This window comes from Colias philodice, chromosome 25, assembly GCF_061535455.1.
Source record: "Colias philodice isolate Cphi_HAF_F1 chromosome 25, ilColPhil1 Martin Lab GWU primary, whole genome shotgun sequence".
Lineage (NCBI taxonomy): Eukaryota > Metazoa > Arthropoda > Insecta > Lepidoptera > Pieridae > Colias > Colias philodice.
The window spans coordinates 3,462,834-3,479,684 of NC_143110.1; the positions used below are offsets into that span (position 1 = coordinate 3,462,834).

At 32.9% G+C, this 16,851-nt stretch overlaps 1 protein-coding gene across 1 annotated transcript in view; it reads left to right on the forward strand.

Moving 5' to 3' along the window:
* The window catches only part of Sox15 (Sox box 15 transcription factor), a 96,394-nt gene extending 81,979 nt beyond the window's left edge, over positions 1-14,415 (forward strand). Inside the window, exon 4 of the mRNA XM_089710785.1 lies at positions 12,399-14,415. Within this exon, the coding sequence (XP_089566911.1) occupies positions 12,399-13,630 (1,232 nt within the window). The 3' untranslated portion in view covers positions 13,631-14,415. The remainder of the gene's footprint in view (positions 1-12,398) is intronic.
* Positions 14,416-16,851: the final 2,436 nt, after the last annotated feature.

Here is a 16,851-nt window from a genome sequence, read left to right on the forward strand (position 1 = left end):
TAATATCCCTTAATAGGATGATTTAATAATTATAACCGAAGCGTATCCGAGACGTTTTCGCAGCTGTGTTATGAATGACTCGCCTTTCATTCATAAGTTCACAGCCAATCATTTTAATAACATACAATCGTAACTTATTGATATTCAATTATTCTTAGAAAATCGACCACACGCAATCAATTTTGACGGCTGAAATTGATCGATTTATCGATTTTAAAAAGAAACTATTCCAAATTTGACACCGGCGCGCTCGTGGTCTCTAATTCCGTTTTCCCGCCTATAATTGACACCGACACGGATATTCTGTCTCGCTTACTCTTGCCATATTCAATATAGGGGTCTCTTTCGTATCGCGATGTCACGTGCGAGTGTCAGCGTAGTGACTATTTTGACAATTATGTCATTTGCTTGTCACGGGCTGTCATTTGGGCGACGAACGATTGCCCTATAATTTTGTTTGGAATTGTAGAACTTTGGGTTCGTTGACTTTTATTTCAAGGTATGGGAACATCTGTTGTGAGAAACATACGTCATTTGTATAAATAAGCTGATGCAAATAATACAACTAATTCGGCGTTGACCTAACTACAACGATTGCATTGTTGTTTCTATTCATAGTTTTTATCAGAGAATCTCGCCGAAATAACTGTAAGAGCGATCAGCTCTATGGAAACTTGTGTGAACACATCTTTTTATAATGTGTGTATTTAATTTGGAATCTATAAAAAATGTTGACGAAATGTAGCTACATAATTGAATACCTACCATACCATATTCGTAAAAAAATCAAAGATATTTGTACTATTAAAATGCACATCTTATTATAATAATTATAAGCATTCGTGTATTTCTGCACGTAGTTATTTTATAATTTTGTGATTCAAAGCATACATTCTAAGTGTTATAAATTACGGACATTTTCCTAATCACTTTAAAATGTAGAGTAATGTGTAAGTAGAGACACATAAAAATGAAACACATAAAGATTGCTAGATACGAAAAAAAAAACGATTGAAAGTCACTATAAAATTAACTTTTGACTTCGTTTTAACATTTTCGACACATAATTATAATAAAGGAGTTTATTCAAGTAATAAAACAACAAAATGGTTACTATTTCTTAAGATACGTACAGCAACGTAATGTCCTTAAGGTGCCTTTTCACCAATAATGTGCGAGGATGTGCAGCGAGGAATGTGATTGTACATAACCAATCATATCGCACATTAATTATTGGTGGGAAAGCGCCCTTAAACTTTCAGATAGACTTTTCCAGATCTTACAATTACCTCTATCTTCATATTTCAGACGAATCTGCTGGCTAGGGTTAGTATATTTTCTAAACAAAGGATCTTATCATATAGCCATGTAAAGATGCAATTTCGTATGTATGTTCGTGACAACAATTTAACGATTCAACAGTAACGATTGAGATGTAAAATGCTTTTGAATTAAATATGAGTCGGGATATAGTATTGGTTTCATATTCCTTGGTTATCGACTTAGGAATTTAACTTTCAATATGTGGTAGGATAATATATTTAAGTAGATGGTTCTTTTAGATAGTAAGAGGTTAATCTTTCTTAATATACTTATTATTATATTTAATAATTTTGTTATTTATTAAAATCTGCCAATGCAATAATAAAACAGCTAGGATAGTTTTCTATAAAATTTGATGCTCTACTAATGAATTAACACGTAAAGTTCCTCATATTAATTTTGAAAAAGGACATAATTGTGTTCTTAATTTTTATTTTTTTATCAAGATAAAGAGTTTAACAAGAAAGAGGGTTTTACTTATATGAACAGAATAAACTCCGGTAGCATAGACTGCAGGCGTCCTGCATGACAATGTGTCCCTTTGTCTATGCCGCTTCGTGGAAGCGCGGCGAACGATCGAACCATAGATCCACAGATATCGTATAGCAGTGCATATTTTGGTGGTTTCAAGGTTATGGTGTTGCTACACGGTGCAAATTGATAGATGTGTCAAGCGAATAATAAGGTTTTTTGTTTGAGTTATAAGCTATCAATTTTTTTGAAGAGGAAGTCTCGCTTAGGTATAACTCTGGAATCGACTAAGTATTTTTCAACGAATTTATAATATGCTGCTGTTTCATGAAATATTGGGAGCTAATGTAAATTAGGTTGTAATATATGTTTTTGGATATTTGTACGATGACTCAATGTTTTACTCAAATTCAATAAATATTAAATTTCATATACATAATATAACATTAATTCACAAATACATTGTATTAACTACATATTATCGTTTCTTTTACGTTTTCTTTTTTTCTTATTACTACGTTGCCACGCTAACTCTACATTACCATGTTTATAAAATCACCCACAAATCAAAAGTAAATACCTAAATCCGAATATACACATGCTATATAAAACGTAATAGAGCCATAATATATCAAGGACGTGTAACTAATAATAATAATTAATATTATAATGACGCTCAACGACCTGCTAATACCTGTGCCGCAATATTGTGTGTTTCCATTGCAACTGTCTGAATAATATTTCATTTGGAACATATTAATAATAATGCATTTAGTAAAGTATCGACAAAAAATAATCCTAATGTAGATTTTGATAAATTTGAAATGAATGGAAAGTGGAAAACTAGTAGTAATTCTGAAATAGGAGAATCTCGGTATCGTAACAATCTTATGTATTTTTTTCTCTTCCTAATGTGGAAAAGAATTTATTAATGTTTCAACTAAGTCAAATTCATGAAAGTTAATTCATGAAATAATTTTTTTTTATGATTTGTAATGTTATTAATTCAATTAAATTCCTTTAAATACTAAATTTACCATTGCCTCTTTATAACCTAACAGAAAACTGTATTATGCCACTCCAAGCTCGACTTATTGCCAAGCAACACTCTATGTTAACATGGCGATTCAAAATTAATTCCATAAACGTAGCAACAAAATTATCAAACTGAAGTTTAACGTTTTGCAAATAACTGTCGACATGCGCGCGTGTTTGCAACTCAATACATCATCGACGAATGGTGACGAAAACACCTTGCGAATAATAAGCATATTATATTGACTGGAGAATAGAATTTTAAACGTATAGACATTGTAGGTTAACTTTAAAACGTGTTGCACAAGTATTTTTCGTCAATGAATGTTCATTAGAGAATAAGGTAGGTTTATTTATTCTGTAGTAAAATGTAGATAGAATGTTAAGGAACGTGAGGGAAAATAGACATCTGCCTTTTAGTATTTATAAATGTACAAAAATATCTGCATTATTGTTCAGATTTACAACAATTCTTCCTACGTAATAAGTATTGAAGTAATACTTATTTTGTGTTACAATAGAATAAATAATTTCAAAAATAGACAACACATGTTCATTCAAAAAGGACATTACAAGAGTCCACAGTACGGAATACCAACCAACCGGACGCTCAACAATATATTCTATAAACCAATAAATCTACCACTAAATAGGTCATATCGTGTCGTGCGACAGTGAAGACGCGTATCGGCGCGTGCTCGCGACGTGACCGCTCGCCTCACGCGGCGCGAATAGCCGCCCACTTAATGAGCGCGTGTGGACGACGCTTTATAACCTTCAAAATCACGATTAAAAAGTTAACGTTCTAGAATTAAAATCAAAATTATATGCGGCTAGGTTTTTTTTTGTCTTTCTTTATGGCAAGAAGAAGATACCTAATATGACTATTTGTTATGTGATGTTGGACCTTAAGAAGTACATAGATAACAGAATACATTATGACCACGTGTGGGTGACGCTTTATACCCTTCAAATCACAATTAAAAATTTAACGTTCTAGAATTAAGAAGTTTTCATCGTATAATGTTTGTCTGTGGAATTAGATTTAGAACCAAATCGTATGTAGCTCGGCTGTCTGACAAGAGCACAAGAGTTTTAAACAGTCAGTATACCGTCATTTGTCCACTTGATGAACACACACCTTTAAAAATTAGTATTCTGAAATTGAAAATTAAATTATACGTGGCTATACTTTGGCTAGGCTATGTAACATTAGACATTAACTTTAAGGACTGCACAAACTAATACCTCGCAATTAAAGAGCACGTGTGGACCGTGTGACTGTGGACAATGCTTTGTAAACCTCAATCACGAATAAAAATTGGATCAAAAAGTTTTTGTAGTTACTTTACCTAGGTATATAAATAGAAAAATAACGCTGAACCCAAGAAACAGTTGTTTCAACTGAAAATTCAATTTAGATGACCCGTTACGTTAGTTATTATAAACAGAAAGTGTACTTATTGGTCAGTATGAAGCCACCTTGATATTAATTGTGTAGGTATGTAAAAAAATTTTAAATTTAAAATCCATTCGAAAAGTTATGTTTCTGTAAAATTTTCCTTGAAAATTTCATAAATAAAGCAATATCATTTAACATTGGAGTCGCTTTCTGTAAAGCGCATGTTTCATTTAAATATTCGTGATCCTCGATGTATGAACCAACCTTTGACCGTAATAATTACATTTAAAATTATAAATATTAATTCCCGTTCCAACCATAATGTATATCGATTTATGGCAGATTCGAAATTAAAGCACAAATAAGTAGGTACTCCTTTACGTACTCATTTTCTCTAATAGGTAACTTTGATAGCGTTTTCTACCACTTTTCTAAAAAAAAAGTTTTTCCGTACATAAGGATGTCTAGTCCAACTCCCTTCGTAAACCAGCTATATTTTCTTCATTTAAATCTTCCATACTAACACAAAATGTATGTATTATGTCTATTTATCGGCTAAGCTGTTACCTACCTTCTCTATAGGCCTAAAGATACGCGTAAAAAAACCTATCACAGATTCAGCATAATTTATCAATTTGCAACACAGTGAATCGCGCGAATGATACCTTTATAAACGGAAACTAATCCTTAAACGGCTGCCTTTTAACAATCATTTCATTTTATGGTTTTTCTTGTTAAGTAAAAAAACGTCATCGTAGTCGGCGCTGGCACGCGCGGCCCAGGCGTACGCGCGAAGCATCACAACGCGACAGAGCGAGACGAGTATACGAATAGAGTATTGGAAAGAACGAGATAACCGTATGATTAATGTACACGTCGCATAATCGAGAATGTAGTCAAATTAGGAGAAATAAATATTGCTGATATAGAACGGTATTTTTGATAGCAGTTGAATGCATTGGCGCGTAATTCTAGTGGGTTTTTAAATAAATACAAGGCTTTACATGGAAGGGAATGTTAGTTGGATTCCTGGTGTTGCAAGTACAAATATGTTGCCTTATTTAACGTTATTTGCTGTAACATTTCACTTTTTGTGTAATCCTTACTGACCTTAATGTTAATGTGATTTCGATTGACTTGAAAACATTCAAAGGGTTAAGTAAATGTGGTTGAGCTTACATTTTTTGTTTTAGTGAGGTATTAATATTAGAAATTAAAATGAAACTGGATTTCAGTGCAATCTTTTATTGCTTTTACTCTACCATACTTATATTAAACAAATGGAATTAATTGATTTAAAGAATACTTCTGTTCTAGAAACATGAATAACTTGTTGTCTTGTTTAAATATACAAAATCATTTTCCTAAATATAAAAAACTCATAAATAAACGAAAGAGTCGACCAACACTTTAGAGCTTTTTAACACAACAAATCCAAACTGCCACACGATCTCAGAGCCGTAAAAGTAACATGAAAATAACAAATTTTCAGTTCTTAAAACGTTAAACGTACAATACGTACTTTGTACGTAAGTGCGTACTTTTTGCATCGCTACATAAAATAGATTACGCGTTAGCAATGCTGGAGGCTGGGTTATGCTAGCACAATGTTCCTGCAGGCTTAGTCGCAGTTTATTACTTGGTTAGAGATATAGGCTTTGAGGGATGGGAGGTAGCGGGAGCGAGAATTTTGTAGAACAACAGACAAAATAATACTAGGTATACTAGAACTTAGAGAAATATCATCCATTGTTGGAAACTTAGAACTAATGGTATCGAAATCATAAAAAAGAAGAAGCACCCTATATGAAATTGTATACAAATAGTCAAATAATTTATTTTATTTAAAAATATAGAACCAATACTAAAAATAGTCTGTTGCACATTAAACAGATTTAAACATACAATGTGCTTGATATTGATTGTGATTATCATCCATTTCAGAAGGAACTAACGTTTCTATTTAATTTACTAATTAAGCATTAAACAACTCCGAGCAATCTTTTAAGATGACACAAAAAAGTCGCTAGCTTTTCTGCCTTACACCACGTTTAAAACGCGTATAATATTTTCGTTTCCGCCGATATAAACCTCGAGAGCCGAATAAAGCCAACTTTATGGATTTCGGCAGCTTTGCTTATACGGGGACCCGTTCTCAGAAATCGCATCACTGAGTTATAACCTTACATCTACTACTGTTCGTTATTCTAAATGTTTTGAAGCTAAACTTGAGTTACTAAAACTTTGTCCTTTTTAAATTTGCTGTATTGTTTTTATGGCTTGTCTATGGTTCTCGCGCATTTGACATTTTTCTTAGGCACTATTTTATGAATGAACCCACCGCGCATATTGAAATATTCATTAGCGGTCTTTTCCACAAAATTGTTCAGAATAAAGTATATTTAAGGCTAGGAATACCTAATTGCTGTAACTTGAATATTGGATTATAATTTTCTTGTGACCAGTCACAAAATAAGCCTACAATAATTTTTATGAAGTGGGTATCTGCACCCTGTTTCATTTTTAAGTTTAATTATTAATACAGTGTCTTTTAATAAATGTACGCTAAACGTGGACTAAAATTGAATAAATTACTTTAATGTTGTGTATAGAAGTCTATATAATATTATTGGTTCTGTCGATGGTTCCAATAAGAATTGAAAACATCTTGTTTATTCCATAGTTTTATTCACTAAATATTTCTGAGTTATATATCAAGTCTATCGATTAATAACCTTAGCCGGGATAGTTTATAACTACGACATTTAAACAAAAATAAAACAACGCCGCCTGCCACCGGTCACCGGTAAGAAAAGCAGGCGTACCAGCGTAAAAAACGACAAAAATGGCCACGCATTCGTAATCGAAATGCAAAAAAAAATATTTTGCTAGAAAGAGAGGGGCTTATACATTTCGTCGCTGATAGAGGGGAATGGCGAAAATTTAGAATGCAACGCGTGCTCGTGGACATCCGTCGCGGTAAAAAATCGCGCTGCCATCTACCGGCGCTTTGTAACACTATGCGCGTTCGATTTTTAAACATTTTTTTTTAAGAATAGACTACAAGGAATTTATGCCATCTTTAAAGCCAGTGATACAGATAAAAAATCCCCCCAGTTCTTTTTTAATGATGTAAACTTTTTATATTTTTGACGGATCAACATTATTAAGCACAGATAAAAAATAAATCCGTCTCGGCCACGCAACATTAAGCTCATTAAGATTCAATTGATAGAGGTTAGACCACCGCGTGTCATAACACATTTGATGGATGGAAATTATTAGTTGCTTATCAATACTTTGTATATTTATCTTTGGGCTTCTGTTCTGGACGAATTATAAATACGGTTGACATCAAAATCGAATCATCATTTTTATAATTAAGAATATTCTTGGTTATAGAGATAGTGTAATATTTTTTGAAAGAAGCACTGAACATAAGCGGTAATTTATGTATTAAAAGATATTATATAACATTCTATAATATAACCAATAATATACGGACAGTTCCTACTTCCTTGCATTACGTAGGTATTATCATTTATAATTATAACAAACTAGCAAATCCGGCGAACTCCGTTTCGCCACCAGAGACACCTTTTCTTTGCTATAAACCTCACGGAGCCCGAGACTTTTCCAACGAATGCAAAACCGTGGAAATCGGTTCGTGCGTTCTGGATTTATAGCGTCAGGAAGGAAAACCCAACTTATTTTTATATGTAGTGGAATAAATGGAAATTAAAATGAAAACTAAAAAATGTGTGCGTGTACTAGAGTACACACGTAAGAAGTGAAACTTCTTTATGACCTTATTTTTCAAAAAATAATTTACTATCTACACTAATATTATAAAGAGGAAAACTTTGTTTGTTTGTTTGTTTGATTGATTGTAATGAATAGGCTCATAAACTACTGGACCGATTTTAAAAATTCTTTCACCATTCGAAAGCTACATTATCCACGAGTAATATAGGCTATATATTATCACGCTAAGACCAACAGGAGCATAGCCACGCGGGTGAAACCGCGCGGCACAGCTTGTATACAATATTACAGAAATACGTTAGTCTAACACGCTCGTCGCTTCGCTCCTCGCTACCTATTTAAATATTTACACCAGCCGCTGCTGAAACTCGCTCGCTTCGCTCGCTCGGCTCGTGCGGTAGTTCAAAAATCAAAAGTTAACCTAAGATGCTCGTCGCTTCGCTCCTCGCTACCTATTTAAATATTTACACCGGCCGCTGCTGCAACTCGCTCGCTTCGCTCGCTCGGCTCGTACGGTAGTTCAAAAGTTAACCTAAGATGCTCGTCGCTTCGCTCCTCGCTACCTATTTGAATATTTACGCCGGCCACTGCCGCGACTCGCTCGCTTCGCTCGCTCAGCTCGTGCGGTAGTTCAAAAGACCAAGGGAGACGCCAAAAAATTCGAGTTAAGTATATAGAGTTTTCAACTTATAAAGGATTTCGACTTAGGCGGATTTTGATTGGACATAAAGAGTTTGAGGTTTATTCTTATATAAATATTGAATTCACAAAATCATAATTGAACACCAATCAAGCAAACACGTGTTAACGTGAGTCATAGATTTATTATCGTAGGTATACTCCTAAAATGTTTTCTAAGAAACAATACTGTACTTACATTGTCGGCAAGTTCTTAAAGGCGGTAACTTATTTTTGTTCGAACAATAGAGGTAATAAATATAAATTCCTAATGTCGAAATCTCGAAACAGTCAGAAATTAATGACGCACATAGTATATACATATTATGACAGAGGTTAAGCTTAAATAACTTGAAAAATAAATAACATGATCTCGCCCACGTGTTGGTGTTTTAAAAAATTCAATCAAAAACTGAGGTTAACTTTAAATACAATTTTAGAAAATTAAATACCACAATCAACATTCAAGTATTAGAAAAAATTGATACCATAATTCCACCCACGTGTTAGTGTATTGAAAAATACAATCAAAAAGTGAGGTTAATCATAAATAACTTAGAAAAATAAATACCATTATTACACCTAAGTATTAGAAAAATAGATGTAATTACTTATTTACTTTTTTTAGAAATTCACTGGAATTAGAATTAAAACAAACCCTTTGGTTTTGCTGATCACTAAAATATAACATGTATATAGTCACGAGTACGGCGTAACGCAAAAATGTCACGCGCGCGGCGTAACGTAACGCAAAAATGTCTCACAAAATTTTTGTCCACCCCCGATAAAGAAGTTTCACTTCAAATATAAAAATTCTAAATGATATGAAGTAAATTATAAATATACATAGGTATATTATACCTTATCGTTCCTCATAATTTTGAAATAAAGTTGTTTGAAACCCAAAAACTTCTTTTATAATTTATTTGACGGCAGTACCCCGAAATTGAGAGTGATTGATTTCTGTCATCTAAGCTTTCGAAAATAAGTCCAAAAGCCAACCCTCTTAATGACCTGTCATTTATTAACGATATCATAAACACATTAAATAGCTTTCGGGTGGTTTCCTAAGAAAGAAAAGTTTTTATCAACAGGTGCGTTTTGAGATTAAGATCGGCCATTACGTTCGCAATTTAAAAAGTTATTCGTGTCTATGGCTAATGTCATTTGTGGTGACGTTTGACGTATGTGTTTTTTTCGAATGGCAATTGTTAACAGAATTTTGTAGTAATTGTATCCTTAGATCATGATTTGTATAGTCACTTTACTGGATATAACGATACGATATATTTCAAGTTCCTATTGATATATTATTGTATTAATAAAATACCCTTTAGATAATCGGTAAGTCATTTTATTTTATTAATACAATAATATATCAATAGGAACTTGAAATATTAACTAACGCGGGAATATAAGTAGATATAAGATTAGGTACAAACTAAATATTTACCTAACACCAAATTTAAATTGCTTTTTTAAGCTATTATTAACGAATACTTTTTACTTTCTATTTATTTTTACCAATCACGCAAAAATGCTCTATCAATGTGTACAAAATCAAAAACAAATTAACACCTACATTTACGTTAGAATAAAAGAAAGCTCCATATACTAATAAGTCAAAATCTAACCATTCTTTTCATCTGAACGAGCCTATATTTAAGAGGTCAACACAATACAGTAGAATGTCAAATAACTGTATCAGAAGCTGAGTAACAAGATGATAGATAAATATACACCTATAATGGTTTGTAAAGCCGGTGTATGGTTTCAATAACATTTGTTAATATGTGATCTGTCAGAAGTTAAACTTCCTACGTATATTAAATCATTTATTAGACTAACGCCCGCGATTTCGTTCAGTATATATTACGGTCAAACATAATTCATTTTATAAAACAAATGTGGTCTAAATTATTTTACACATTCAAAAAAATAAAACAAGAAAAGATGAATAACATCAACGTATTATTGTTTGTCATTAAGAACATCAAGAAATAAGTTCATTGACCAGACAGCGTGTATTAGATGGTTATTTCATATTTGCCTTATTTGTCTAATGAAAATTAGTAGTTGATTAATTAAATGCCGTTTATCTACAAATAAAATTGATGCTCATAATAATAGAGCGAAATTTGTCACTTTAAAAAAATCCTAAACATTGACAAACTGCTAACATTTTTGAATTATAATATAGACAAAAATGTGGCATACATAAAGTGTTAGATGTGAGGATATATTATTGAAGAGAGTTATGTTTGTTACTCCTTCATGTAGAGAATAGAAATAGCTGATCAGATCTGAAACAAACACAGAGTTAGAATATTCTTAGGGAAACTTCTTAACCTAGGTACAACGCTAATAAATCCGCAAGGTCGAATTAGTATTCTAAATGAGAATATGTAGCATGTTATTTGTGAAATCCAAAAACTATGTGAAAAATCTTCCAATTATAACTATACTCTATTTTGGTAAACACTTGAGTGTAATAACGCGTCAAGTTCCAAAAAGAAATCCTTTGAAATCAATGCCAAGACTCGAATCGTTTTTAATAAAATCTGTCATAATGTCCAAGGAGAAGATATTCGAAAGCATATCGATCACCAACATAAAATATCTTGAATTATCTCCATAATATATTGTAGCACTCAATATTAACACATTGCGGAATCCAACTTGTAACATAATATCGTATCTTGCCACAATTAATCATAATTAATGATGAATTTACCTCCACCGTTGATATTTTAACAAATAAATAACATCGATATATCTGCCTCCTATCGTATCGGTACAACACTACAGGAAGCTCTTCCCTGTCATTTGTCAATTTGACATTTGACATCAGTCAAACAGGTTAGTTGGGCGATGCGTGTTTTTTAAACAATAAATTTCGGATTTTTGGTGGGATTTTGTGAACTGCTTCGTAGTATTACTTTAAAATTTAAACTTAATATTTGTAAATAGAGGATTCTATTAATCAAACACCATGTAAGAAGTATAATGAATAAATGTTTAAAATGCTTCTGATTTCCATTTATTACTAATAACAAGCAATCGCAAATAGAATAATTATGTATTTTAATTTAAAAAAATACATACTAGTTATTTCTCTTTAATAAGTCATTGTCTTGTTATTAATCTAATAATATTATACGTTCAAAGAATAATTATGACTGAAGATAACAACCAATAATAAGGAAGCAAACAAATTAGGCTTCCAAACATGAAAAAGGATCTCTATAATAGTTAAGTGAAGTTGTATTGCCAGTAGCCACTAACGTCGCATTGATAAATATCCTCAAAGATTGTTCTCCCTACTGATAATTTCTCTTACAACCTGACACTCTTTACTTTACACAAAAAGCGACTTTGACGATCAAAAAATAAAGTCTAAATTTAAAGACGGACGCGCCACCGACCTGGACATCTCGTTATTTATGAGTCGCTCACTGAAGGTGCTTTATAGTTATTTGATAACACTCTATCGTGATTATTTAGCCAGACTTTGTGACAGCCGTGTCTATTTTGTTTTGTATGAAACACCTCTAATGTTACGCTCAGGAATTTTATCAGAATATTGTCAAGCAATATTAGTAATGATCACGACGCCCGTATCATTCTTATACCTTGATAAAGCACCTGCTTATTGAGATTATCATAATAAATTGCAAGCCTATTAGATTGTGTATCGTCTCATACGTGTTCTCTTGTGTTTCAGGTAAAAAATGGCGTTCGTTAACCCCGCAAGACCGGCGGCCGTTCGTGGAGGAAGCGGAGCGTCTGCGCGTCATACATATGACGGAGCATCCTAATTATAAATACAGACCCAGACGGCGAAAGCAGAACAAAACCAGACCAAATCAACCATCAGCGCCCGCTAGCGCCCCGCCGTCGGCGTCTACCGCGTTAGGCTCCCCCTACGCTACTGCCACAGACTCCCCAGATACTCGCTTTTCTCATAACCCAGGAGCTGGATTCTCTCCATATAGAACATCTCCCCTCGCATCAGACTCATACCAAACAAGCCAATTTAACGGACACGTCCAAACTCCAGAATCTTCGCCCGCTAGGTCGCCTGAACCGCAGGGTAGAAGAAGTGCGCCAGCTGAAGCCCCACTCCCCACTCCAGACGCGTCTCCCGTAGAAAATGAAAAGGAGAACTTCCAGTACGAGGAAAGAAGGCGGGCGATCAATGCCTCTTCACTATCCGAGTCCTATTCTTACAAATCATACAGAACACCTGGTTCCTTTTCGCCAGCTCCAGTTGCCGCTATGGGAATGGCCAACGGCATGTATGTTATGTGTGCGCAAAGATCGCTAGCAGAGCAGCCACCACTAGTGACGGGAACGTTCTTTCCGCCAGTAGCAACCTCGCAAGACCAGCAAGCTCTAGGCGCTACTGCCCCACGAGTATCTTCCGCACCGAGTGGGCCAATGACCACTGAATACAGCATTCAATACCACCCTTACGAACAATACGAGCAGATGTATAAAACCGAGGATTCGTACGTGTCCCACTATTCTGAACAACCCAAAACTGAATACGACAACAGCGGTACGTACTTCGCTGAGGAACCGCCGAATCAGTCCCAGGAGAACGAGCAGGGTTTCATGCCGCGTTCCGAAATGCGTACAGGGTCACCAGAGTCGGACGTGGACGCGCGGGAATTCGATAAATACTTAGACTACGGTGCGGAGGGGACTATGGAACAGCATCAGCAGTATAGATACGAGCAACAACAACAGTACCGGCCTCCGTACTGCGGTGAACAAAACCCTGGACAAGAGTACTGTGCGGAGAGAATGTATCCTTCCCCTTACGCCTCTGTGATTGCAGGAACTCCTCCTTCCGCCCCGTACCCGCCAGCCCAGCCTGTATCAGATGTAAGGCCTGACGATGAATTCAGCGTCATCCTCGCTGGTGTTAGACAGACTTGTTACAGCAATTGACTAGAGTTTAAACGTGTAGAATAAACGGACTCTTGTTATAGCTCTTATGAATAGAATTTTGCATATCTTTCCCTTTAATGTGATTGCCAATTATTGGATTAAATTGATATGAATCTAATTGTCTATATTGAAATTAAATGTAAAATATCGTATACCAGGGTATGATAATCTGATTATATAAGCTTATTTTTGATGTAAAACTAATGACAATATACTTAAAATAAGTACCCTGTATACTTGTTATCGAATATTACTGATTGTTAATCTTGAAATAAGGAAAATGTATACGTTTAAATTGAATGTTCCTAAAAACATATACAAGACCATGTATTTTGATGTATAAATAATTGAAACATAATAATATTGCTATTTTTATATGTTATTTGGAAAATGTCTTTTGACTTATATGTATATTTAGTAATTACAAATAAACAGAAATCACTTTTTTAATTAAATTAACACTGGAAATCGATTGCTTAATATCAGAAGTTCCCTTTATAAATACTTCAGTTTCATCTTAAGTTTTATATAGTGCGTATCTTAAAATGGTTTGTTTAGAATCAGTAAAAGAAATAAGAAGTGTAGCCAAAGGCTAAAATTGAACTAATTGACTTACAGAAATTCTAAACAAACTACATTTTGGTACAACTTTTTATACCTATATATCTTGGTGCTATATAAAGGGTCCACAATAATGAGTAAGATTTATTCTATTATACCAAGAGGTAACGAACGATGTTTCCTATGTTAAAGATTATTTATTTGTATCTATTTTGTATATTATATTTAGATAAATCTTCTAATTACGATCTTCCATAAGTCTGTAGATATAGCTTAAGTTTATATTAATCATTAATGTTATAATAAGTTATCTGTATAAAATATACGATGGTTAAATATCTCATAGATTAGTATTTGTATTAAATTTAGTTAAAATGTATTAGATATATTGCAATTCCATAGTTTTAGTAAAATACACTCGCACTGCGAAACGTTCTTCCTGATTGTAAGAAAATTTATAAAACAATAAAAATTATATTCGATATATTGTGTTTATTTTACTTTACCCAAATAAATGATTATTCATAAAGAAATATATTAATTACATAGATCTTCAAGTATGTATAGATATAACTAAAAGTGGTATTTATTATTTGTTGAATAATGTTTAATTCAATTTGTTTTAAAATTTAACATACTTAGCCACAAACTGCTTAATCGATTTATACACAATTATAAATAAATCACTGTAAAAGCTGAACATTGCCAAAATTTCTTACCTTCAATATCAGCTAAGAAGTCACTTGCACACATTAAGATTTTTCTTATTTACATCAAATTTTGATAGATATAGAGCCATCTCAAGACCTTTTCTATGTAAGAAACCCGATTTCAACGATTTATTATTATAGACGTTATTAAAGAATATCACAAGATAACACCACCACCACGTAACCATATACTATGACACCATCAGACAAAATAAAACATAGTAAATACACCAAGCAGTCCCATGTACATTGGTGCAGTTCACATCTGTTTTACAGATCGATTTTCTTTGCGGAGAAGCAAAATCTGAAATACTTTAACATGCCGAGCCTCTTATTCATCAGTTATTGAACCGGTTACAAATTACAATTATTTTAGAACTCATAAATGCTGCGCAATCTTAGTTTAGTTGCTTGGTATTACGGATTAATTTATGTGTAAATCAATTTAAACTATATTAGTCATGTTCGTATTACATATTATCAAAGCTTGAGCAAAAATAACAAAAACTTATTTACACTTCCAATAACTTTATTTAGCTCTAAGTAGGTACACACATTTTCATTGAAAACTTACAATATTACACTTATAATTAGCATAATTCACATTCGCACTTGAACAACCAAATCAAATACCTCACACTTGGCCAAATACTAAACAAAAAGGTTCACGACCAATAAAATTAAAATCAGTAAATAATTTTCGCTCGAGCAAGGGCCTGTAATTACCTCGCCGCTATCCCGCCTCCCTACTATTGATGCATCGATGTGCCAGAGATACCTATATATGAGGAGATTTACTGTTATAACTTTATTCGACATTTATTTAATGCGACATTTTATTTTATAATATTTATTTCATAGAGCGATTATAAGGGTTTATTGTTTAAAGGTAGGTAGGAACTAGGACGATATTTCTTTAGATTCAGGCTGTTCATGTTTTATTTATTAAATAAAAATAAAATTGATATCACAAATTATTCATGTAAAAGAAGCGCAAACATTTTATAAGCTTTTATATACATAGGAAATAGGTTCAATGGTTTATGTCTGAAAGTTTAATTAGGTACCACATGATAGTACGTGACTTAAGTAACCGGTACATTTTATTCTTTTGCTTATTAGTATATGCATTTGCGAATTCATGTAGAATGTTTTCAAATTTTTATCGTATTCTATGTATATATAATAATTTTTATAGTATTAAACAAGACATATACGATACCAGAGTATTACAATATTATTTCCTATATTGTATAATTTGTAATACTGTGTACGAGACATTTGATTCAAAAACCAAATATGTATGTATGTAATTTGAAACTTTAATTTTAGTAATTGCACCTCAATTTCAAATTAACGCTCATTAATATATATAAAAACATTTTCCCAATATTAAATAATTCATTGCAAAAACCATACGTACGGACCACGTACGAATTCCGAAGCAATAAGCAGGCAGGGTAGTGACCTCATAAATCATGAAATCCATAGCACTTTATGGTAACCCGTGGAAGTGAGGCCTTATGATTTGTTTTTTTTTATGTTATATAGGCACTTGCTCACGAAATGTATGTAGAATTTGCAACATTTAGTTTGAATATTATAGATGTCAAGAATTGTAGAGTAAAATTACTTTAAATAGGTATTTATTGCTAGCTTTCCTTGTAACGTAAAACTTAACCAATTATAGTCTGTATATGGTCTGTGTATTGCTTAAAACCTTGCTGCAGAATCACATTTCATTGGTAAAAAGTAAAAACATAATGAAAATCGGTGCTGTAGTTTTTGAGTTTGTCGCGATCAGACAGACCGACACGGTAAAGGATTTTTATTTATAATATTCAGTAATGTAAATCAGATTATATGTATGTAACTACATATTATAGAAATAATAAACGTATTTACATTTTACACACAAGCTTATTTTAGAATTTTAAAATCTATACATAT